The 25,885-nt window shown below is 60.0% G+C and overlaps 1 protein-coding gene across 18 annotated transcripts in view; it reads right to left on the reverse strand.

Moving 5' to 3' along the window:
• The window catches only part of PLEKHA6 (pleckstrin homology domain containing A6), a 39,619-nt gene extending 15,610 nt beyond the window's left edge, over positions 1–24,009 (reverse strand). For 7 of the 18 annotated variants that reach the window (XM_085210214.1, XM_085210222.1, XM_085210218.1 and 4 more), the window contains exons 1-4: positions 1,755–1,835; positions 1,303–1,627; positions 1,142–1,214; positions 571–671 (exon numbers count right to left, since the gene is read on the reverse strand). In XM_085210214.1, coding sequence (XP_085066340.1) covers positions 571–671; positions 1,142–1,214; positions 1,303–1,614 — 486 coding nt within the window. In that variant the 5' untranslated portion in view covers positions 1,615–1,627; positions 1,755–1,835. Of the gene's footprint in view, positions 1–570; positions 672–1,141; positions 1,215–1,302; positions 1,628–1,754; positions 1,836–3,507; positions 4,272–4,695; positions 4,872–9,708; positions 10,016–10,669; positions 10,875–12,807; positions 13,660–14,800; positions 14,935–20,391; positions 20,415–23,859 lie in introns of those variants that run through there. The other 11 variants (XM_010724226.2, XM_085210220.1, XM_085210223.1 and 8 more) reach the window with 10 other exon arrangements.
• Between the last annotated feature and the right edge of the window lie 1,876 nt (positions 24,010–25,885).

The raw sequence follows: 25,885 nt of genomic DNA on the forward strand, positions 1-25,885 counted from the left end.
TTGGCTTTGCACAAGTCAGGCTGTGCATCAAGGCACCAAGGAGGTGCTCGGGAACCATGGCAGCAGGGGTGGCAGTGCCCCAAGGTGCGCACTGGTACCCACCAGTGCTGTGTGAGTGCCACTGTGGAGGGGACAAATGGGGTCTGCTCAGAGACAAATGTGGGACAGCCATCCTCTGCCTTCCAGCTCTCCCCTCCTACATCCACGGCAGGGAGGGCTGATGAGCAGCAACTAATGCACCAGTCAAAGCAAGCCAAAAAAACGGAGCTGGGGATGCTCTGTGCCTGATAGAAAGAGCTCTGCCAAGAAATGCCACTGGAATGGGCAGGATGGGAGCAGGGCTTGGAGGGGAAAGCATTCCCAGCCCACCCAGTGGGAGGTGATGCCGCTTTGCCCCCCTCATGCCTCAGTTTCCCCAGCTCATCCCAGGGGATTCCAGCAGTTCCCCTCTCCACAGTTGGGCTCTGCTCCATGCCCCACCACCAAGAAAGCGAGAGGAGAGCACAGCAGGGATCCCACCAGCATCAGCCCTCCCTCCCCCCCCCAAGCCCCACACGGCCCCACACTCACCTTAAAGGTGTGCTTCCTGCTGATGTTGTCAGAGGGCTGCACGGCTGCCACGCGGAAGCTGAGCAGTGGGATGCTGCCCAGAATGCTTTCCTCCTTCTCATCTGGTGGGCAAACAGGGGCGTTTAGAGGCAAGGTGGGACCCAGCAGGCATGCATGGTGAGCAGCCCACCTGTGGCAATGCGCTGCCTTCCTGTTGCTTCGCCCTCCCCTGCAAGCAGTGCCGCTGCTCGGCACGCCAACCTGCTCAATAATTCATGCTCGCCCTCGGCTGCCAAGGAGAGCTGAGCTGAGTGAGCTGCCAGGAGGCGGGCGAAGGGCATTAACCCCTCAGTGCCCCAGCATGGTGAGCACCCACAGAAGCAAGCACCCATAAACGTGAGCACCCGCAAAAAAGCAAGCACCTGCAAAGAGCAAAAACATCTGCAAAAAGCACAAACACCCACAAAAGCATGCAGCCGCGAAAAGCAAGCACCTGCCGAAGCAAAAACACTCACAAAAGGGTGCACCCACAAAAGTGAGCACCCACAAAAGTGAGCACTTGCAAAAACAACAACACCCACAAACGTTGTACCTTTGTAGTAGAAGAGGCAGCGGTCCACCAGCACAAACCAGCGCTTGTTCCACTGCTTCACCCCCGAGCTGGCCTGCAAGAGAGTAGCAGTGAGCTGCTGGCAGCACGCACCCGTTGGGAGGAGCACTCCCTTGGGATGGAGCACGGCAGGGTTGGGGCACCTGCTTGTAAAGCCAACCGCTTTTGGTGACGGCGGCGTTGGGGTTTCTCTTCATGGAGTTGGAGCGCTTCCCGAAGGCGATGCCCTTACGGGAGGAGCGCGACGCCTGCAGAGGAGGAGAGGATGAGCTCAGTGCCCGGGGGGGACCCACGCTTCCCATCTGCTCCGTTGTTGCCTTCTGTGCCACGTGGAGCTGGGCACGCACCCGGCCTCCGGGCCGCTCCGGAGCCACCTCTGTCACCATGGTGTGGTTGGAGGGCTCGCTGCTGCTGCTGCTGTTCGCCGGGCGCTTGCTGCCTGCTTTGCTTGACATGTCCAAGGTCGGCCTGTTGGCACAGATGGGGCTGTCAGTATGGCTGTGTTTCCACATTCCCCTCTCCCCCCCGGGCGATGTTTCCCTATCCCGCAGCCCACCCTGGTCCTGAAACCAAAGGGAGGTGGGAGCCAACCTACTTTTGCAAGTCTAATCTTGAGTTTTCTTCTGGGAATTGTCCCGTCACTGGGTGCAGGAAGGTGTTCCGCCTTTCATTGTGGCTGCAAGACACAATGCAGTGGGCTCTGTTAGCACCCAGGAAGGGGGAAGATGGGGTCCAAGGGTGCATAGAAACCCAGCGAGGTGCTGCCCACCCTCCTGTGCAAAGCAGAGAGCTCCATCCATCCCTGCTCACTCCCCAAATCGCTTTGCTTTTAGCACCGTTCTGCTGCTCCGGCACCAGAGCTTTGTTGTGCTTCTTGCATCATTTGCACCGCCTTTCACCTGCGCTTCCCAGATTGCACTCGCCTCGCCAACAGCCGGAATGAGGTCTCTGCCAGCTGAGACCTCATTACTTCTGCTGGACACATCACACAGCACTGGCTGTCGCGTGGTGAGACATTTCCATAACCCCCCCCCCAGCTGTCAGAATAAATCGCTGCAGGAGCAGCAGCCGCGGCTCAGCCTGGGCTGAGCTGAAAGCAACAACGCCGACGTCACATCCTCTGCTTGGGCTCACTGGTTTCAGAGCTATTTGCCACAATGCCAGGGCCACAAAGCACTTGGCCCCACTGCTGGTGTGTGTGAGGGGCTCTCAGCAGATCCCCAGGTGAGGTTTTGGCAGCCAGCTGAGCCCAAAATGCAGCACAGCTGCCTCGTGTTGGGTGAGGGCTGCCACATCCTCCTGGGAAGTTTGCTTTGCAACAGGGGGTGCAAAGGACCCCCTCTTGGTGACAGTCCCCCAAAACTGCTGGGGATGGGGTCACGGCTGCCTATGGCCACCCATGAAGACAGCGTGCAAACAGCCCATCATACTGCCGAAGAGCTGAGTGTCAGCAAAACAGGGGAAGTTTGAGCAAGAAGACGTCTGCCAAGACCATCCCATCCATGCACGCTTCACCCCGAGGCTGGGCTGCAGCCAGGCTCAGGGATAGTCACTGCTTTCTGCCAAAAAGAGCCCTGCTGGAAGCTGCCCCCATGCAGGTCCCACCCTGGTCCTGAACCCAGCTCTGCTCTCCCCTTTGCTGGGGGTTATCCTAAAAATCTCTGCAACCTGCGGCGAGGGCAGCACCTGCTCCCCTGGCGCTGGGCTTTTCTGTGCCGCCAGCACACCTGATGTGAGTCCTCTGCAGAGGCAGTGTCCCCAACCCCTGCTCCCAGCTCTGAAGGCACCAAAAGGGCTTTCTTCCATGTTTCTCCCCAGTTTGGAGAGCCACAGCACAGCAGTGACAGGGCAGCTCGCGATGCTGACACAGAGGGAGGGTGCACGCAGTGAGCAAGCAGCACCCTGATCCTCAGCCCTGCATAGTAGGGGCTGCCCTGAGCCACCGGTACCACCAAGCCTCCACTGAGCACATCCCCCAGGTCCCCCAAGTCCCCAGCCCTGCTCACCACCCACGCACTGCTGTGGGTTTCTCTGCCCAAAGGCTGAGCTCTGCCCCAGGCCAAGCTGCCTACCCAGCATCACAGCCCCTGTGCCTCCACCCAGCACCAACCCAGGCACTCACGCTCCCTCCCTGTGCCGTTCCCACCCCCAGGCCTCAGAAACACGAGAGAAGCTCCTTACCCCCCCAAAACCATCTGTCTCGGCTGACCCTGCTCCAGAAACTCCGAGTTCACATCGCCTCCCAAGCACTGCAATGCAGCAGTCCTTGCCCTGGCTGAGGGTCTCCCAGCCACCGCCACCACCTCCGCACCACCCGACCTCCCCCTGCCCACCCCGGGGGTTCCTACCTCACCCTCCGATCCGCCCGAAACTTCAGCATGATGCCGTGGCCCTCCGAGCTCAGCGCCGGCTGCCGGCTCCCACCATGGCAGCAGCGGGCAAGGCAGGTCCCGTGCCACCCAACGACCGCTTACGCCACGCGTGCCCCGGGCACGGCGGTGCCGCACGGGCAGGGGGACACCGGCAGCGCGCGGTGGGGCTCGGTGTCCTTTCCCAGCTGCGCCAATCCGCGCCGTGGCATCGGTGTTTCCCACGGTGGCAGCGGTGGAGCTCAGAGAGCGGCTCCCGCGGGCGCTGGCAGCCCCGATGCGGTGCGGCTTGGCGAGGCAGCAAAGCGGGGACAGACTCGCGGCTCCCGTTCGCGTCCCCGAGCAGAGGAGAAGCGAAGGGCAGCGCAGAGCTCGCCGCCTCCCCCCCCCCAACCCAGGTGCAGCGATCCGGCGAGCGAAGGGCGAGCGGGGCAAGATGGGGGTTGCGGGGTCCCCCCCCCCAGCACAGAGCAGTGTGCTCAGGGAGGGGACGGTGCGGCGGTGAGGAAGGGAGCCGCGCGGTGCCGGCGCTGCTGCTGCCCTGCATTCGCTATCTGCGTCCCTTCCCCCTGCTTCTGTCCCCAAACCCTCCCCGCTCCCTCCCTGCTGCGCTTCCGTCCCTTCCCAGGTCACATCAGGGGAGCAACGGGACCCCACCAGCACCGACCACCGCTGTGCAGCACAGGGGATGGGGACCGCGTGGGGCTTCGACACTCGGGGATGGGGTCTGGGGAGTCCTTTGCAACCCAGCAGAAGAAGGGGGGAGGCACAGTCGGGGTTACCCGGCCCTCCCCCTGGGCACGGCGCTTTGAAAAACCAATGCGAATGCACCAGGACTGTTATGATAATGCACTGAGATGTCAGCGCTGCCTTCCCTCCCCTCCAAGGAAACCTCCAAAGAAGGAAGCGGAACGCAGCAAGCAGCTGGCCTCCATCACACCACGTCCCTGCTCTGCCGGTGCCCTGGGACCACCTCGGGACACCGCCAGCATGCAGTGCTGCTCAGCCCAGCATCAGCAGCATTGCATCATTCACCTGCTCCTCCCGAAATCAGGACCTGGAGGCACAGACTCCCTCATTGGCCAGACTGGGGTGAGCAGGGTCAGTGCTGGTACCCACCCCAATGCTGGTGCCCACCCCAATGCTGGTGCCAACCCCAACGCTCACCTTGGCCAGCACAAACAGTCCTTGTCACTGCCAGGAGGGCAGCGAGCAGAAGCTGGGGATGAGAACCACGTCACCAGCACCAGGCCAGAGGATGCTCCAGCAAGGCTGAGATGGCAGCTCCCAGTCAACCCTGTGCACCCCTTTAGAGCACCATGGGCTGCCACTGCTCTGGGGACAGCCAGCCAGGAGCAATGCACTGCTCCTCTTGCTGGCACGCTGCTGGCTGTGGGGTGGGACACATGCACTCATCCACACCACTGCAGCTCCCCAATCACTGCCACCATCTGCTGCCAGTGATCAAGGTTCCCCAACGGCCCGTGGGCACGTGCCAACCTGCTGCTGTGCACCCAGTGCCAGCACCAACACCAGAGCCAGCAAACACCCCAACGCTTCACCTCCTGCCCATCCCTGGTCACTCTCAAGAGTGGCACAGAACTGCTCTCAGTGGTGGCTTCAGGAGCTGTGAAGTGGGGTTCAGCCCTGGCTGTGTGATCTCAGAGCAGTGCTGTTCTGCCTGTGCCAGCTGGGCCATGTCACAGCCATCAGTCGTCCAGGGTGGCCATGGCCATGGGCACATCTGTGCCAGAGAGAGCAGCCATACACTGGGGCTCTGAGCAGCAACTCTGGGTGGGGGCTGCCCTCGATCTCTCAGGAGAGAAAAGCTGGGGCTTTTCCTTAGGGTAAACACACACACACACACAAAAGCATATTTTCAATCTCCCATTGCTTTTTCTTAAAGGTAGGGAGAAAGGGAAGGGAATAAACGCAGAAGTGAAGAACAAACTTTCTCTGGGTGCTGCTTTCCTTCCCCCTCCCCGAAGTTAAAGTTTGCTGAGCACAGGGAGGACAACCCCACCCTTTCCCCATGGGGAAAACCCTCCTGGCTCACCCGGTGCCCTTCCTGCACTGTGAAGGTCAACTGCTGCCCAGCGTTTGCAAACAAAAGCTTGGGACATGGCCAGGAGTACAACCCAAGGACCCTGCAGTGGCCAAAGTGTTGCATGGGTGCATCCCTCTCCTGCACTCCCCCTTGGTGCAAGCAGCAGCAGCAGCACTGTGCCACATGCACATCACCAAAGCCCATCAGTGACACCATGCACCCCTGGCAGGATTCACAGCTGGCTGCCTCTGCCTAGGAGCTGTTCCCAGCAGCTCAGCCTTTTGCTTGGAGTTTCTCTGCATCCCATTCTTTTCCTCCTCAGTTGCCTGCCAAGGAGGAGGTCAGGACCCCTCCTGGTCTCCAGGGCATGGTGCACAGCCCCTCTCCATCAGTGCTTGTCATGTGCATAAGGCTCCACATCCATGCAGGTACCCAGTGTGCTCTGCAGTTCCTTTGCACGGGTTACCCCATCTCACACTGCTACCATGCATTGGCAGAGCTCCTCGAAGCAAGCTGGATACACCAGGATACAAAAAGCACACTGAGAGCTGGAGCTGGGGACAGAACGAGTCACCTCTGAGCTGCACCCAAAACCCAGGAACCGTTCCTACACTGTGGCCATCCTTGTGGTGTGGAGGCTGTGAGCTGTCATCCACACAGGCTGGGAGCAGGAGGGGAGGAGGGAGGTACAGCCTCTCCTCCCATCTCTGGGAACCAGCCAAGCACCAAAAGCAGAGCAGATCTGCGAGGAAGGGGATCCTGACTGCCCTCCCCTCCTTGGTCAGGCTCAATCCAGGCCAACCCCTCCAAGTGCTCCCAGCCTGCTAACAGCATCCCCCAGCTCCCGTGTTGGCTGCACGCCACCAGGAACGAAGCACCTTGTCCTCCCACACCCCAACCCGAATTTCAGCTCTGCACGCACCTCCCCACCCCCTGGCCCCAGCCCCGTTGAGGGGCCCCGTGTGAATCTGGAGGTGTAAATCTGGAGGTGTAAATCTGGAGCATTTACGCACAGTTCCGACAGCGGCTTCGGGGGCGAGCATCCAGGCAGCTCCTGGGCGAGGGGCTCAGGTGGCTGTGAGCCAAACCCTCCCTTCATCCTGGCCTCCTTCCTCTGTTTTTCCAGCCCTTTCTTCACCTCTCTCCCTCCTCCTCAGCCACATCCCTGTCCTCTGACCAAGCCCTTGGAATCTGTTTGTTTTCCCAGGAAGAAGGGAACGGCAGCCACGGTGTCATTCATGGACACCCTGCGAGGAGGTGGGAGAGAAACCCACCTCCAAGCAGCCCCGTGCAAACTGCCGAGCCCTGACCTGCTGGGGAGCACAGGGCAAAAATCTGGGAGCAAAGCACCGGGAAATGGAGCCTTTCTTCTCCATCCACACAGCAGCCCCATTGCACAGCTGGGAGCACAAAGGAGCAGCTTTGTCTGCGAGGAATCAGTGACGCTCTGGGAAGATTTATTTCCCCTGAGCGATAATAAACTGGACCCTCTGTGCGCTGCTCAGAGCACAAGGCTCAGTTCTGCACACTGGATGTGAGAGAAAAAAATAAATAGAAGCAATTCTGCAGGCGCAGCAGCGACCCAACAGCCAGAGGATGAGTGCCAGCACTCAGCTCCTCCGCCGTCCCCACGCAGAGCGAGGGGCCGTGGCAAAGGCAGCAGGAGGGGGCCGAGCTGCTCCCTGTGCAGCCATTCCAACTGATCCAAGTGGGATAACGAGGGCTGTGTGGTGCACGGTGACAGCCCCATCGTTGCTCACAGCACTGTGGGAGGACGGGCAGAGCAAGCGGACAGGAATTCAGTTGAACAAAGGGAAGGGGAATCAGCGGCCAGGAGCAGAGCTGATGGAGGAGAAGTTTGGGAATTGCTGCTCTCAGCGTTTCCAAATTCCCTTCTGCTTACAGGAGTTACGTGTGAGGCTTGGCTCGCTTGGGGGGGCTGAAAGGGAAAAGGCTGCAGAGAGAGGAGGAGATGAAGGCAAAGAGAGGAGGGCAGAGCTCCACGCAACCCCTGGCCTGCCCCACATCCTAACCAGGCACTGACACGAACTCAGCACAGCCTGGAAATGCATTGAGCTCAGCTCTGGGATGAAAGCGCTTTGTGGGCACCCACACACCCGCGCTGGGTGCACAGCCAGGCACGGAGGTTTCCCTCTCACCGCCGGTTTTCCTCCGTAACCCAATCCATGCCCTAACCCCAGCCACGCCGCCAGCTGAGCTGAGAGAGCGTTTCCGGAGCCGCATTCACCGCCGAGGCAGGGATGGGGGCCAGCAGCCAGCACAGCCCCCACGCTAACAACAACGAGCTCCTGGCTCCTGCTGCTCCTGGCACGGCGCGGGGACGCATCCGAGCAGCTTCTGCACACCCTGCTCCTATAGGCCCATGCACTGTTGTGTTCCCCATACAGCTGCTGGGGATACAATGCATTTTTTTGACCTAACGCCCTGTTCTGGGCCTGGGAGGTGGCACTGGTGTTGGGACACCGCTGGGCCGCTTTGGCCATCACGTGCCATTTGGCACCCCTGAGCCTGGCCATGCAGGGAAGGAACGCTGAGCAGCTCCAGGAGGGAGAGTGCCGTGAGCACCCGTCTTCTCTGCCACCCCACCCTGGTGACAAACCACACACGTCAGCTGCCACAGCACCGCACCTCACCATCCATCACCGATATCAGCCTGCACCCATGGCTTGCTGCGTCCTGTGCACCCTGTGGGGTGGGCCACTGAGCCCACCAGCACTGCAGCCAGGCTGGGCTTTCCGGGCTGCAAACACACCCTGGCAGTAAATCCATGGGAGATAAACAAGGAGGGAAAGTCACAAAGCCTGAGCTGGATCCTGCACACAGTACTGGGGCTGGCAGCTGCTGGGCAAAGTCCCCGGAAGGGAGGGAGCACAGCGGCTGCCTGCGCGCCCACATCCCACAGGGTGACTCTGCATCACTGAGCACAACATGTAACGTCACCACCACGCAGCTGGGCGGTGGTGGCACTGAGCGGGACATCTGAGGGACCCTGTGAGGTTGGGTCCCTAATGGGGCCGGGGTCCCAGCCCTGATAGATGGGAGATAGGATGGCGAAGCCCCCTCTGTGCTCAGCACTGCAGGGCGGGATGGAGCCCAGGGACCGCAGGGGATTTCCAGAGAACAAAGCGGCTGCTGGCAGCCAGCATTGCCTGCGGCGGGGGGGCCGGCACTCCCCTCCTGCTCCAGCCAAGGAGAAGAGTCCGGGGGAAGCAGAGAGTTTATGTTTGATCTCCCTGGTAACTCCAGCTCCATCACAGCTCCGGCTCTGGCAGGGGGAGAGGCAAAGGCATCCCTCAAAGGGACAGCCTGGCTGAAACGCGCTGCTGAAAGAGATGCAGAGCCTGGGGCAGCCCATATCCATGGTCTGACATTTGAGGAATGTCACAGCGATGTGACAGCAGTGACCGAGGATGGGGGCACAGCTCTGTGCCCACTTCAGCCACATCGCCCTACTGTCCCTTCCTGGGGACAAACACACCCACATCCCAGCACCCACTGTGCCCACGGAGAGCTGTGCAGACACTGAGATGCATATGGCACAGCGTGGGTGAGCAGACACAAGATGTGGAGTGCATGACCCAGCTCAGGACACAGCCATCAGCCTCCCCCCACACACCACAGCCCCCACCAACCTGGAACCATTCCGAATCTGCAGACCATCCCCCTGGCACTGGGATCACGGTGGGGACGTGGGCGCAGGGTCCGACACGGTGCTGTGGGCAAAACCTCCAAACCAGGTGCTGCACAGATATGGCCACAGAACCGCACACCAACCCCAGGCCTGAGGGATATAAAGCTCTCCCTAAGCTCTTTACCAAACCACCTCCAGCAGCAGAAATACCTGTCTGAAGCAATCGAGGCAGAAAGCAAACCAGAGCCGAGCTCTCCTCGGGCAACTCAGGTCAGGGGTGGGGGATTACGGCAGCAGCGTGGGGAAATCCTTTCGGGTTAAATCCTCAGCACCTGCCTAAGCCACTGCACACGATAATCGCGACAGCATCCTTTCGGCGACGGGTACCGTAGTGACACTTCGGCGGCCACATCCGCGTCACCCCGCGGTCCCCCGGCCGCAGACAATGGCCCACGTGTGTCACCGCACCGCACGCACTCACCGCTGCCACCGCGCGTCCCCTCCGTCCGCACCGTTTGCCAAAGCCGGCGGCTGTGCGCTGCCGCTGGATAATTTCCTGCAGAGCCCTTCGGGACCGCGGTCAGTATCAATCATTAACAGCCACCGCAGCCCGGCTGCTTTAACCCCTTCGGCACCGCGCCGCAGCGGTAGGACTCTTCTATCGGCGTTCCAAAGCCCCTCGCGTGTCACCACGGTGCGGCTCACCCATCCACCCTCTCCCAACGCAAAGGGGCTCCCGAGGGGCTCTGCACCCTGGGGGATTTGTGGCTGTCCCTACAGCACTGAGCAGCTGCACCTGGTGGGGGTTGCAAAGTCCTCGTTATGAGCATCCCACGCTGCTCCATGTCTCCGCACAGTGCAGACCCTGAGGGCCTCATCCTGCCTCTGTGCAGCGAGGCTGGACTCTGCAGCCCAATGAGCAGCGGGGAATAGCAGAGAGGGGGATGCTGCGGGGTAACCTCGGTGTGCAGCACGCAGCTGGCACCGTCCCTGTGTCTCTGGGAAGGGCGTATGTTCCCTCTAACAAAAGTCACCACCTGCAGCCAGGCGTGCTGTCAGTGAAGGGTTAATCCCTTGGCAGGGACGTCTCCCTGCTCCCCAGGCACAGATCCCCCCAGCGCTGCGGGGACTGGACACATCTCCTTCCCTTCCCACTGCTGTTAGCCAACCTGTGGGGCAGCTGATGATTAACCTTGGGCTGCAGCTACTGCCAGCCCCCACCATCCCATGCCAGAGCACATCAGTGCCAGCAGCCACAGAGAGGATGAGAAAAAGCTCAGCCACCAAAGGAGACCCGCAGGATAAGGAAAGCTGCAGCATCTCCATCCCCAGCCCCGTGCTTCCTCTTTTCCTGCAATAATGGAGCAAACATCCACGCTCAGCCCATGCTCCCCTCCTTCAGCACAGTCCCATTGCTGCAGCCATGGGGTAGAGGTACTCACAGCCCGATGCAGATTGGGATTTCGGACACCAACACGCAGTGGATTTTGTCTTCTCCAGCAGCTCAGCCCTGGCTGCAACCCCGGGGGTGTCCAGGCTATGAGTGCTCATAAATAGCTTTGGACAAACATCTGCACGGCACCACCCCGTGCAGGCTGGAAAGCAGAGGGCTGCTGTGGGGATGGTTTTAATCAAGATAGAAGACCATTGAACGGCCAAAAAAACCCACACAGACAGGAGTGAGCTGTAAATAAGCGCAGATGCGGCGGCCGATAAGATCTGCCTGCAGCAGGGCTCAGCCCCTTTGCATATGGGTGCAGCCTTTGGATTTCCCATTCCCGAGGCAGCAACTCGGGATGCTGGGGGGCAAAACATCGTTCTGTTTCCACCCCCAATGCCAAACCCTCAGCCCCACTGCCACCACTCCAGCACAGCACGGGCTCAGAGCATCCAGCCAGCTGTGGGTTGGACGGTGGCTGCTTCTCGCATGGATTTAGGTTTGGGGAGACTTTGGGTTCACTTGTCCACGGGTTCGTGGTCTGCTGCCAGCCCTCCAAGTGACTCATCAGCTGCTCTGTGCCCAGACCTCCTGCAGTCAAGCCCCGACGCATTCGGCACATTCCTGGCATTGCCGGCTGTGCCGGCGCGGTGTGCAGCCCCACACCTGTTACACTGGAGAGGAAGGGTGGGAACAAGCAGCTAGCCTGGATCCCTGCAAAGAGGCTCATGTGCTGCAGTTCACAGTCTCCGTGCTGCAGCGAAGCTGGGACAGTCTCACCCTGGCACAGCCACTGCCATCCCAAGGGCCTTTCTTGTGCAGCGTTGTGCTTTCTGTACCTCTGCATGGGTGTGACTGTGGCAGTGGGAAAACTCACTGTTTTCAGATCTGATGCTGTGCTTTTGTAGGCTCGGAACAGCTTGCAACTGTGCTGTGATGCAAGAGCACATGCATTTTGGTTGTGCAACTGCGTGGTACCAGGCAGCTCCCAAGGATGGGGCAGGCAGCAGCCTTGATCTATCGGGGTGAATGGGGCTCTCGGTCCCTGCAAGCACCCACAGCCCTGCACACAGCCCTCGAGAAGCACATGAATACAGCACGGGTGTTATGGAGGAGCAGCCAAAAGGTCTCCCCAGTATCCAGGAGTGGCACCTCCAGTGTGACAGCAATGTGCTGCATGCCCTGGCCCTGTCCCCAGCAGCACCCAGCACAGCACTGCCTGTGCACGCGTCCATGCCGCAGCCTCCATGTACAAACAGAGCAGGAACCAAAGGTTCCCCACAGCCTGAGCTTTGTTTGTAAGCAAATAGATTTCAGACCAAACCAAACACGCGGAGCCCAGGCAGAGGGATGGGCTGGGCTGGCTGGGCTCACCGCAGGAGTGGCTCTCCTCAGAAGGGCACAGCAACAGTGCCTCCCTGGGCAGGTGGGGGACAGCAGCACCGCTGGGCTAAGCAGGGCTGCACATCCAGAGCACGGCTTGAGGCAGACACAGATCAGCGTTTCAGAGCACTCAGAGCAAATCCCAGCGGCCCACAAACCATGCACAGAGGGGCTCTGCTCCCCAGCTCTGTCAGACCCCCAGGATGGTACAAGGACATGGGACAAAAGGTGTTGCCTCGCTGTCCCCCAACCATCCTCAGAGCAGCTCCTGGCACAGCTCTGACCGGTTCCTATCAGCGCTGCAGCAATGCAACCAGGGGTGGCACCGCCGTGGTGCAGCCTGCAGGGCTGGGCTCACTGCACACCCAGCCATCAGCCTCCTCCACAAGGCATTAAAATACCCGGGGTTCAGCCCAGTTGCCACTGGGACAAGCTCAGCAGTGATGGGACGACCGTGCCCTGGGTTTATGGCTGCCTCCAGCCCATCACACCCCGTGTCGCAGGGCTGAACTGGGGCAGGCGGGCACGGCTTCGTGGTGAATCACTGAGGCCATGTCCTCAGCAGTGCTCCCAGTGAGGTCCCAGGGACAGCTGCAGGGGGAAAAGAAAGGAATTTGCCAGGAGAAAAGCGAGAAATTTGCTGTGGGAAAAGCAAAGAGAGCTGCAGTGCTTTGCAGCCCCACGGAACAGAGCTTCTCAGGTCAGTGCAAACCCAGAGCAGTGCCTCTCTGCCACCAAACGGCCCTTTGCTGTCACCACCTCCACACGGCCGTGCTGTGCAGTGCAGAGTCAGCTCCACAGAACGAGATCTTCCCCTGAATGAAGTTTAGTCACCGTGGGATGCTTCCAATTGGAAATCAGGACAGCTCAGGCTGAAAGCAAGCCAGCTTTCCACTTCCCAGAAATCCCATTTGCAAGCGAGCCTGTTGCCAGTTCCCCTTTCTCCCCCAGTATCCAGTAAATAAATCCAGCTCCAAGCGAGGCGGGGAGATGCAGCACTTCAGGCTCTGTCTGCAGCCCAGCCCTGACTCGGTCCTCAACCCACAAGGTTGCAGTGCTGCTCTCAGCCCTGGGCAGTGGGTGACGGCCTGATTGGACCTCAGTGCCTGCAGCTGTGCCTGGGGAGGGAAGCAGGTGGGGCAGGAGCTGCCGAGCTGGTGCTGGAGCCTGGTTGCATCCCTTTGCCACTGCACCTGCCTGCAGCATCCCCTGGAGGAGGCTCCCAGCAGTAGGGGCTGGGGAATTGCATCAGGCTTCCTCTTTGTCCCAGTTGAGATGAGCAAAGCTGGTTATTGCCCTCTATAAAGAACTGGTTTGCTCTGGGAAGGCAGCGCTGGGAAGAGCCAGAGGCTGGCACTGAGTTTCTGGAGGGCAGAGACAGGCAGATCCAGGTGGGTGCTCGCCTTCAGCGGGTTCTGGGGCAGCCCAGCAGCTCCGGATGAGTTTGTGTCAGAGCTGGATTCTCTGCTGCTCCATGGGCAGGTACAGAAGAGCACAATCATCCATGCAGTGCCATGGCTCTGCTCGCTCACAGCTGTCCACTCAGAACTGTAGGACCATGCATGAAGATTGCAGATCTCAGCCACATTTGGCTGAAATTTCTGGACCAGGATGTTAGGAAGTCCTCAGGAATCGAGGGATTGCACCTGGAGGTGTGATCAAACTTAACTCCTTAGGAGACCACTGAGTGGAAGGAAGCCAGCCATGCACTGAGCTCACAGGCCTATTCTCCCTCCCCACGTGCCATTCCTGCTCAGCAGGATGGTGCAGGCACCATGCAGGGACAGCAGAGGTGACATCCAGCTCTGCACATCCATCCAGAACTGCAGCTGCACCACACACATGGGTGCTTCCTGCCTTATCTCAGCAGTGCAGGATATAAGAGGAGAGATGTGGGGATGGCTTGGTTACAGACCCTGACACACAAGATGCCACCACTGCCCTGTCAACAGATTTGCTGCCACACGCAATTGCTCACTGACCACAGGCATGGAAAAGCAGCGTGGGTTCAGTGCAGAGCATCGTGTCCCCATCCATGCACACCCAGGGAAGGGATGCAGGAGCTGGGGGCAGCCCTATCAGCTTGTGGGAACTGCAGGGGGGATGTGTCTGACGCCAGAAAGATGCAGCCATGTCCTGCTTTCAGCTACAGAGGTGGCTTGAAGCAGCATCCAAGCAACTTGCTGCATTATCCCCCAGCCAGAAGGGTTGGGGCTCTCCCCGGTTTCAAAGTCAGCCAATGGCACAAAGCATGGGCAGAGTCAGCAGGACCCCAGCCCGCATCCTGCTGCAAGCCCAGCTGTGTGCTCAGCCCTCTGGGCTGCCCCTGCCCTGCTCCCAGCCCTGCCAGCACTATTGGTGCTCCCACAGGTGCCACTGAGCTCCCTGTAGGACGTTTAACCCCTGGCAGGGTGCACACGGGCACCGTGCTGCGCTCATGCGCACAGAGCCTCAGCCGTATGCTGTGTTTGCCAGCAAACACAAGTATTCCTGCAAATCCTCACCCTATCCGTGCCCATATCCCTGCAGATCCTCAGCCTTTCCATGGCAATACCCCTGCACGCCCTCACCTTATCTGTGCCCACCGGTGCCAGCTCCAATCAACTCCTCAGCACTGCATGAGCAGCTCTGCAGCCAACATCCAGCAAAGCCCAGCTTGCTGCTGCCCCTCCACTATCCCAAACCCTTTCCTCCAGGATCCCTCCCTCTACCCCCAGCTCCACCAACCACCCAGACCCAAGCTCAGCCTGACCTGCTTGCTAGGAGCTGCTGCAGACTGCAGGGAAGGGGGAAGCAGCCGCCGAGAGCCGCCACGTCCAAGCGAGCGCTGCAGGAGGCTGATAAGCAAGGTCTGAAATCTGAGAGTGCAGGTTGGCTCCCTGCTATATAAACAGGAGCTCGCACACACACGCACACCCCCGGCTTGCACGCCACTCCCGCCTGCTCACAGCCACGCCAGCACTCCGCCGGGCACAGCCGTGCCATTGAGACCCCCATCAGCAGTGCTGGACTTAAGCACGCTGGTTTGGATTCCAAGCACAGCCTGGTGCTGGGGCACGGCATGCTGCAGGTGGGCTTTTGTCCCCTCCCAGCTCTGCTTCTTGGCAATGGAGTTGTGACCCTGTGGTGGGCACTGGCTGAGTACCAGGTGGGTGCTAAGAGCAGCAGTATGGGAATCTCATGCTATCAGATGGAGGGGTTCAGCAGCACGCAGGGTCAGCCAAGCAGATGCCCGTGCTCACGAGCACCTTTGCATCTCTCACCCAGCAGCAATAGGCAGCGGTGCACAACCCACGATGGGGTCATGACCACCATGGTGCCAAAAGGTTCACCCCTAGGCCTGTTGCCATCCCCACAGCAGAGCCCCTCTGCTTGCCATCTCCTAACAAGCAGAGCGTGCCAGTGCCACCATGGGGCTTCTCTGTGCCAGTGCCACTATGGGATTTCCTTGTGCCACCGTGGCTGCACTTCCTGCAGTGGGAGGAAACATTCGAGAAGACAAAACCCTGCCCTGTTTTTCCCAATTCTCCAGGCTCACCTGCAGCCCAGAACCGGGGCGGCCACATACCATCGGCGGGGCCGGGCTGCACGCTCGGCTGCTTGCTTCATCCTGCAGCCGCCCGCGGGGAGAGAAGGAGCTGTGCCCCCTGCTCAGGGAACACAGGACTGGGGCATTGCCCCTGGGAAATGGAAGCCTCAGGACTGCTGATCCTTGGCACAGAGAGATTCTTTGCGGGTACATCCATGAAGACCCTTCACCACGTGGCATCCCTGTGCTGGGAGAGCAGAGGGGCACGAGCACAGCTCAGGGTTCTCCCATGCTCCTCCAGCTCCTGGGGCCAGATTCACCTGAAGATCCTCTGTCCCAGGTGTGACGAGCCCAGCACAGCTCTGAGCCAACTCCCTGCCCTGCTTGCACAAGCAGCTGTGGGCGCTGCTGCGGTACAAACAATCACAGCCTGTTCACGAGGCCCAGCACCTGCCTCCTCCTCCTCCTCCTCCTCTCCCATTGCTCCACCTGATTGCGAGGAGACACGCCAAGCCCTGCTCCGTTCACAGCTCCCTGCACCCTCTGCTGTCCCTCCCAGGGCAGGGCCACCGCCTGTCTCCTCGTCCCCACTGTTCCCATGGAAGTGTTGGCAGCATGCAGAGCACCACGATCAGTTCATCCCAGCTGCTCCAACCCCACACAGCACCCTGACCCTGAGATCTTAAGATGCTTCTTCAGAAGAGCAAATTTGCCTTTGGAGCAATGGGATTGCACTGGGTGCAGTGGGGATGAGACAGCCTGGGGCAGGGATTTCCTCCCCATGGCCACCATCCCACAGGACTTTGAGCTGTCTGAAAGGCACTTTTCCTTCTTTTTTTTCTTTTCCTTATGGAGAAGAAGAGCTGGGGTCGAACCTTTCACACCATTCCCATAACCCTAATCCCTCTTGAGGGTGGGAGCACAGCTGGAGGGGCTGCTCCATGCCTTGGGGGGGACTCCTCCCCAGTCCTCGACCACAAAGGGTGCATCCCCCCATGTCCGTGCATCCCCACAGCCCACCCAATGCAGCACAAGGAGCATCAGTCCCCCCACCAGCCCCAGCCTGAACCCAAGGTCCCCCTTATCTCCAGCACCAGCATGTCTGCTGATAAGCCCAGCACACGAGGGATAAGATAAGGCTCCAAGCAGCCTCTTCACTATCAGCAGCCCTCCCTCCAGTCTGCAGCATGGGGTGGCTGCTGCCCTACTGCACTCTTCCCCCAAGGCTGTGGGATCTAAGCAAGGTCTCAGCATCCACACCCCAAATGCTGCACCAGCACTGGGGCTGATCTCGGCCCCTTCAGTCTCAGGTCCTGACCCATGATCCCAAAAATGTGGGACTGAGCCCCACACTCCATGGCATGCACAGGACCCCCACTGACCCCCCACCATAGGCACCCCTTGGCCACCCCACAGTGCAGTGCAACCTCGCACACTAATGAGCTTTAAAAGATTCATTACGTTCCCACTCCGACTGCTGCTCATTGTTTCCAAATTAGAGAATCTATTTGATTCTGGGATGAGGAGGAGAAAAAAACAAATAATAAAAGGCACACTGAAACAAACGGTTTGCATCAGAAGATGTGGAGCAGGTCCCCCCAGCAGGGAATGGTAGTGGTGGGGGAGGGTGGGGAAGGCATGCAGCACGCATTGGGTTTGCAATGAAAGCAGGAATTGCTAATCATTGCTGCTCAGCTGAGCTGAAAGGAGAGATGCTGCCTGGGAAAACAAACCCAAAGGGTGAGCGCAGGGCACATGGACTTCACCTGACCCCATCTTGGCTCCTTGATGCTAAAATCCCATCTGAAGTCCCCAGGTACGAGCATCCCTCATGGAGTGACATAGGGCAGCCCCACTGCATGCCTTTATCACCAGCAGAATCAGCCTGGCCTTGAAAATAGGAGGATTTGGGAGAAATAACACCAAAACAACCCCTCTCCATGCCTGTTTCCGAGCATCATGCCAGGCTATAAATACCAGCTCCGGATGCTGGAGCTCTGCTATCCCTGGCTCTGAGCAGCACCCAGATTTAGGAAGGGACTGAAGGGAACAGCCCTGCAGCATGGGAGGAAGGGAGAAGGCACAGCGTTTGGCCGGGGCCAGCCTGAGCCTCAGGGACCATGCACACCGTCCACTTGGCCACGGTGATCCTGCAGGATGGATCCTGAGCTGATGTCTGTCAGCACCGAGGGGGTTTGGGGATGGAGTGGGGATGGGATGCCTCAAGCAGTAGCAAAGCAGCTGTGCCAGCAGGGGCAAGAGGAGGAGAGTTGGAGGAAATCCCCACAGGGCCTTGATGGGAGAAGAGACGGTGCCAAGTGGGAGTGAAAAGCAGTGCAGGTCGGTGCCAGGGCTGTGCGTCAGCACTGTGGGAACACACAGACAGACCCCAACCCCCTCCAGTGTCCCCAGTGCTGATGGTTAGGAGAGGGGGATGGGCGTAGAGGAAAGTCCTCCTGCAGCACATCCCAGCCCAGATTTCCCTGTCCCAGCCCAGGGGTGAGGGGCACCCACCTGCAGGGACCCTGTGGATGAGGCCAGGGCTCAGGGCACAGCCCGGTGGGGGGAAGCCCTAATTGCGGCCCCGCCGCAGGATTGCTACCTCATTAGAGAGCAATTACAGAATAATTATCCTACGGTAACACCCAAACCCCGATCAGGAAACGGGACTGCTGGATGCCAGGATTCTGCAGGCATGCACACACACACCCCAGGAAACCTCAGGGCAAAAGACAGCAGAGAGAGGACTCCTGGATCCCCACTGAGGGTATGTGCCTCAGTTTCCCCACTTGTGCACCAGCACAGCAGCTGTCCCCTCTCTCTGCATTCATACCATCCTCAGAGATCTCAGCTTTTGCGTGGGAGCTTTGTTTGTATCACATCCCCATCTCAACAGGATACTCATGAGCATCCCTAGGAGCCCCAAAAACCCCATCCCAGGGCTTCAAACTGGGGACAGACACAGGAAAGTCTGCGCTGCCCTCAGCCACCCCAAACCCTCCATCAGCGGGGATGGCCCTAAGAGCAGGTGAACTTTAACCACATAAATCACATTCCTGCTGGCTCCCCCCCCTTATCTCCAGTGGGCTCACACAGATCTGTCTGCAGCCCATAGGAGGTCATGGCCCTGTCTTGTGCCCGAGGACACTGGGAGACGGGGCAGCATGAGGTGCTGGCTGTCCTAGGCAGGAGTTGGACCCGCTGGCCCCATTCCTGGTTGCCCACCCCAATAGATGCACCAGCACCCACTCCTCCTGCGACGATGGCAGCAAGGACAAGGTCACTCCAAGAGCAGCTCACAGCTGGCAGGGAGGAGATGAGGGACAGGGCACGAAGCAGCAGCTCTGACGGCTGCTGAAGGGCCCTACATCTCGTGGCACACAGGGAGAGATGAGGAGCTCTGCGATCCCCTCCGGGAACTCATCACCACGATTGTAGCTGAGAGTTGGAGCCCAGGGGCTGTGGAGTTCGCACGTAGCTCTCGAATCCCTCATCTCCCTGACAGGCAGGAGAGCAGCCGGCAGGCAGCAACGGAGCTGCAGGCGGCCCCTGCCAAAGGTCACTGCGTTTGCACATTCACAAAATATGCACTTAAGAAAAAAAAAAAAAAAAAAAAAAGAAGGAGGAAAAGAAATCCCACGCTCACATGGAGGATGCGTCTCAAAGGAGCGCTGCAGCTCGGAGCTCTGCTCCAGCACTGCCTGCCCAACTGCCCAGCACTCTGCAATTAAAGCAATCAGCCACACGCGAAACTCACAGATTTTCATCTCCCGATTTGCTTCCCGGGCCCTGAGGGTTCCATCTCGTTTTCAAATTCTCCGGAAGAATAAAGGCTTGAAAATTAGTTTCGGCACATCGAGCAGATGGCTCTGGGGAACCACCGTGCCCCAAACAGCAGCGGGGGCAGAGCTGAGCCCTGCCGAGGCTGTGAGGTCGGGGGTCTGAGGCCATGTCCCCTCTCTCTGTAACCAACAGAACTTGGTCCCCCAACCCTGCAGAATCAATGCTTCCAAGGGTCCTCTGTGGGGATGGCTGTTGTCTCACTGCCCGACCCCATCCTGCATCCAAGGGATGCTCAAACCCAAACCTCCAAATCACCCGTGGATTTAAAGGAAGGGAATCCCTGCGCAACCCAGGGGTTCACCTCCTGTGATCCCAAAGAGGAGCAAGGATTGTGGTGCACATGGAGGGGTCAGGATGAGCCTTTGGAACACAGCAATGTGAGCAGCCATGCAGAGCAGCAGCCAGGCTCCCCCTCACCCACACCACCTGTGCCAGGTGAGCCCTTTGCATCAGCTCATTTGAAGCCACAATTAGCCCTCACCTGCCAGATCACAGCACTGCACGAGAGCTCAGCACCCACCACAAAGAGTCCCCAAAGGCTTTCAGATGCCCAGCCTGGAGCACGGGTGCAATGCGGCACGATGGGGATGTTTGGCCCTTGGGATGCTGAGCCCCAGCACGGCTGTGTGTGGGGCCCAGTGCCATGGGTGCACACACCCCATCCTCACCCGGCGCCGAGCACCGTCCCCTGGGGGCACAGAACCCAGGAAGGTGCTGAGCACGGCACCCATTGCATCTCCCAAACGGTGCCCCGGGAACGGGGAGTGTGGGGCTGGGTAAGAACCGGCCGAGCTGGATGGGGAGCTCAGTGCTCCTGGTGCTGCCAGACTGGTCCTGGCTGTTCCTCCAGCCGCCAGCCTGGATGGAGACGGATCTGAGCACGGCGCATTCCTCCCAGCTCACCCCCAGTGTGAGACCCCAAGGCTGAGCACGGCAGCAGCACCTCTACCTATTCCAGGGGTGACTCTTACCTGGGCTGCGAGGCTCCAGGCCCCGGCGGTGCTGAGCTGTCGGAGCTGCCGCTGCTTACGTAAGGGAGGCGAGGAGGAGAGCGCTGCTGTGAGTCCCCGGCAACTGCAGGCAGCAGGAGAGGAACAGCAGCCTCTGCTGCTCGGAGGGAGATGGGTGCCGGAGCTGTGCACGGCACGAGGATGTGAGCTGCAGGGGATGCTCTGCTCTGCCACTGCACTCAGCTCCGATCCCGTGCCCCTTACCACCGGGGGATGGGGACAGCCTGAGCCCTGCTGAGAACAAAGGGCTGAGCTGCGAAGGCTCTGGCGGCCGTTTAATTACCAGCACAGGGGCTCAGGGCAGCACAGCTGCATCCGAGCTGCTCTGCTGCAGTGAGGGGAACGCTTAACAGAAGGGCATCGCACGGCTTCACGGGGAGCCGGTGATATGGGAGGTGGAAGGAAACCCTGAGCTGCCCTGCTGTGCTGGGATGGAGCAATGGGGGCAGATGGGGAGCAGCACCCGAAGTGCTGTGCGTGGTGGGGGGGAGGTGAGCCGGCAGGACCCTGAGTGGGGATCGTAACACGGAGCGGGAAACCGCCATAGACTCATAGAATATCCCGACCCATAAGGATCACCCAAGCAGGGAGCACGGGCACGGAGCAGCACGTTTAGAGCAGGGCGTTTGTCTGTCGACGGGACGCCAGGCGCACACAAAAGCCGTCTCATTATCCCCTAATTAGTGCTTTGCCAGCTTCTGCAATTAACACCCATGCAAGCGGCTGCTGTTTGAGTAAACAGAGGGTTATGAGCACCCTAGAGTCGCTGGGGGCTCCGGCAGGACGCAGCCCACCCAGCCCCAGAGCTGAGCGGTGTCACCCCCGGGGTGGTGGCACTGGCCCGGCCGTGTCCCCACAGCGCACACAGGGGATGGGGGAGGCTTTCCCCGGGTCTCGGGGTTCCGGAGGGTGAGGGAGCAGCGCAGCCCTGCTGCTGCATCACAGCACGGTCCTTATGCAAAGGATGTCTCCTTCAGAAACATCAAAGGGAAGCCATCAGCCGGGGCTGACACGGCCTTTCTCCGGCTGACCCAGAAACGTGGATCAAGCGCTGTCTCAGCCCTTAATTGAGAAGTTGGTGACTTTGAATCTTTATTAAAGAGCTTTGGTAAATTCACAGATTAAGGCCACCACCGGCCGCTGCCATCACCTAACCTGATTCCCTGCCACCTCACCCAGCAGCTGCTCTCACTGCTTTGCATGGAGTGAAAACTGAACCAAAAGCAAAACTGCACCAAAAATCCAGGAAGAAAAACAACAAAACACACACACACAAAAAAAACCCAATAACAGCCTTTCTGCACAACCTGAGCCCCAGCACAGCCAATGCACATTTTAGCATCCCACTGCCCCCATCACACAGATTTGGGGCTGGGGGAGCACAGAACACCCCCACGTACCACTGGGATGGGGCAGACTGCACAGCTGGGTGTCCCCTTGCAGCCACGGAGCTGGCAGATCTTGGGGGAAAATGAGGCTAAAGAGGAGACGGCGCATTCCTTGCTGCACTCTTTCTGCCTGCTGTGGATTATCGTGTTTCAAGCTATGGAAAACAGAAGGGGGGATGCTACTACAAATGCCTGAGAGAGAAGAGAGAGAAGAGAAAGGGAGGAGGGCAGGCGGAGGAGCAGTGCTTTCCCCTCCAGCTAGCAACAACAGGCAGGAGAAATCCCAGCCCAGCTGATTCCTGGGAGTACAGATGGAGAAGGAAAGAACCCCGAGCCCCAGCCCGGCTGCAAAGGGTTAAGCTCAGCTCGGCAGCCTGGCGGGGGATTAAGCCCTGGCTGCCCATCTGGGGTGATGTTTGCAGCATTCAGGCAATGCCAGGCCTGGCTGCAGAGCAGCAGAGCACAGGGCCGGCCAGCAGGCAGCAGCGTGCACGGGTGCAAATGCACACATCCACACATGGACACATCCACACATGCATGCATGGACACATGCGCACGTGCATGCATACACATCAAAGCAATGCAGATAGGGTGATGCTGATGGATTTTCCTGCAGCAGGGAGCAGCCAGGTTGGTGCAGCAGGCACAGCAGCTTCCTCCTGCAGTGCCAAGCGTGCAGCTCGCCCTTCCATCCATGCCTGTCCCTCCTCTCCTCAGTCCTGCGAGCCTTGCTGCTGCTCCTGCCGGTTTCTATGGGAACTCGGCAGGAAAACACGGCTCCCAGTGAGGCTGGCACTGGTCTGGCTGCCCAAAGCCATGAAGAGAGCTGCTTGTCTGCTCCACCAGAACCTTGCACCAGTTCTTCCCCAGCAGAGTAAAGGGGTCAAGCAGTGCGGACCGGAACAGGTCAGGAGCAATCCCTCCTGGAGAGCAGAATGCCCAGGCTCTGCCCTGCGATGCACAGTGGGATGCCATGGGACGTGCAACGGGATGCACAGCAGGATGCAATGCGATGCACAGCGGGCTGCAAACCTTCAGCATGTAGAAGTGGGAGAAACCGATGGATGCTGCTAATTCTCAGCTGCAGAGCAGCATGCACTGCCTACCAACAGCCTCGTCTGCCTGGAAGAACATCATCCCCAGCAAATGGTCCCCTCGGTGCACGGCCTCCAGCAGAGCTGCCCACTCCCCTGTACACCCCACGTGCCACCTGCCCCCTCCCCATTGCCATGGGGTGATCAATCCGAGCCCTTCCACACGGGTTTCATAGACTCGTGTTTAATTTAGCATGCACCATCATATGACGGAGCAGAGCGTGTGCCTTCAGATGTAGCAGCAGCGTCACAAAGCTGCCATTGACTGCTCAGGGACCATCTCCAGCTCTGCCAGACACCTCAGTGCTCCGATGGGAGGGGGGGTGAGAAAACACAGCACCTCACTGCTGACACACAGCCATGGGGAGGGGGGGGAGGGACGGGGGCTCAGTGCTGCTAACAAGTGGGCAGTGAGATGGAGCCCAGGGAAGTGCCAGACAACATCCCGGGCTGCATTGCTTGCAGCCCATCCTGATAAAGCCATGAGACCAAGCCCAGAGCATGCATATCTGGGGGGAACCCAATAATCTGAACCCCCCCAGCCATCAGCATGGGGGCTTAGGGATGCAGAGAATCCCCCCCACCCCCCCCCCCCCAAAGCACAGATCTCTCTTACAGCGGTGGGGTTGGGGACACAAGGAAGGACAGCACACAAACACACCGTGGGGACAGCTGGGGGGGTCCCCACGTCTCACCGACGTCACTGCAGAAAGGGCTTCCCCAGGGACAGCCAGAAGGTGCCACCTCTGCAGCACCACGGGGCACATTCAGAGCACCCCAGGGGTGCTGGGCCCCCCATCTGGAGCACAGATACCCCAAGAAAAGACTCCCCCCGCCGGCCCCATAGCGCACGTCCCGATCTGGGGATGCTCCGCCGCTTCACGACCCCCCCGCAAACCCGACGAGAAGGAGAAGGAAGGGCGGGGGCAGCCCTGAGGGGCACTCACCGTGCAGGGCGGGCAGCGGTCGGGCCCCCCCAGTTGCTCAGGGGCTCAGCATCCTCCCGGGGCAGCCCCAGCCCGAGCCGGAGCCGCAGCCCGAGCCCGAGCCGGAGCGGGAGCCGGAGCGGGAGCTGGGCATGCTCGGGGACCGTGAGCGGCACGTGATGCCGGGCTGGCACCGAGCGGAGGGGGGGGGGGGGCCGAGCAGCCACCCCCGCCCCGCCGCACTGTGTCCCCCCCCGCCCGACACCGGAGCTCTCTGCGTCACTGCGGGAAGGGGGGACCGCGCTGTGTGCCCCCCGTATCTCTGCATCCCCGGGGGGTCGAACGCATCGTGCTGCCCCTCTGCAGCACGGGGAGAGGGGCGGGGGGTGGGGGTGTGAGGGGGGTGCAGCCCCTCTGTATCTCAGTATAGGGGGGTGACCGCACACCCCTGCATCCCATCACTGAAGGACAACCGTGACCACGAGCCCTAACCCCGCATCCCAGCGTTGGAAAATAGCCAGGACCATTCATCCCCCTGCAGCCCACATCTCCCAGGGCTGGGGAACACGTCTGTTACCCGCCTGGAGTATGGAGGGGGGGTGGTCAGGAAGCACCTCCAGGCTCTGCAACCCAGAGAGAGCAGCCTGCAGGGAGAAGGTGCCCAGAGGCCGGGCAGCAGGACAGTTTGCCAAGCGCAGGTTGGGGCACAGAGATCCTTCCCCAGCCCTGCTCAGCACCCACCCCCAGTGCCTGGCAGCACAGCAATTTCTGAGCTGCAGATCTGCAAACTCCAGCCCTACAGCGATGGCACCGTGCCCCAGTCTATGGCACTGCCCTACTTCTGCCAGCCTCAGCCACCAGGGACTCTGCCTATGCCCAGCCCGGACCCCACACTGCACAGGGATTCTCCATGCTTAGCACATGTGTGCTGGCGTGGGGAGGGATGGGATTCTCCAGGAGGGAAAACACCACGGCTGCCCTTGATCCTATAATCACTCCTGTAGCCTCAAGGTATTAGGGGCTGCAGGGGGGTGGCTTTCACTGAAGGCTTTGCAGTCTGCATTTCCCCGTCCTTCCCCTGCAGCCCATGGGTGAGATCCTCCTTCCTCTCCCTCTCTCCTTGCGCTGCACAGGGACCCCTCTCCCAGTTGCTGCCCCCAAGCACCCCTTCACCCTACAGGCAGCACTGTGGGACTCTGTCCCCCCCCCGGACCCCCCCCTTTATGTCACCCAGAGGAGCCCTGAGAGCTGTGGAACAGCCCATAAACAGGCAGTGGGGGCTCTTAAGGGGACCCCCGGTTTCCTGAGCCCCAGCAGGAAGGGTGCAGCAACTCCATCCAGGCTGGGGGCCAGTTGTTCCCTACCCCCCCCCCTCACAAAGGGACAAAAGCCACGCGGCGCTGTCACATCGGTCCCAATCACGTCTCAGCCCCAAGGCGCAGACACAGCGGGGCCTTTTCTTCTGCTGGCACCAACCAGGCAGTGAGCCGGAGGCAGGAGTGGGGTGGAAAAGGGCCCTTTGTAGCTGCACTCAGCAGGGCAGGGACTGGATGCTGCCTCCTTCCCCCCCCCCCCCCCCCCCCCAGACTGGTGCAGATGGGGGTCCACCCAGCATTGCTCCTCAGCAAGAAGCCCCATCCCTGCAACCAATGGCTCACGTGCAGCAATGTGCAGAGCATGCATTGCTGTGCCATCCCCAGTGCCACCTCATGGGTGCTCCTGTAAAATGCAGCCTGGAGGGGGGAGCAGCCCTGGTGGCAGCCCCCCAACCACAGCCACGACACTCTCCCTGCTCCACTGGGGCTTGCCCAGCTGCTGTGGTGCTTGGGGAACCGGCACACAGAGCACACAACAGTAGTGGTGAGGAGGAAGGCCCCTGGTGTGGAGCAGCTTTACAGGCACTCAAACCTGAAAAGGAGGCTCACCTGTGCAGCTCTTGCCCATCCAGCCCCGCTCCCAGCAGTGTTATGCTGCTCCACACAAAGTTGGGCTGACTCAAGGACACCCATCTCTGCTCAGCAGATCAGCCCAATAATCACAGTGATTC

The sequence above is a fragment of the Meleagris gallopavo genome, chromosome 28 (assembly GCF_905368555.1).
Source record: "Meleagris gallopavo chromosome 28, MGAL_WU_HG_1.1, whole genome shotgun sequence".
In the NCBI taxonomy this organism is placed as follows: domain Eukaryota; kingdom Metazoa; phylum Chordata; class Aves; order Galliformes; family Phasianidae; genus Meleagris; species Meleagris gallopavo.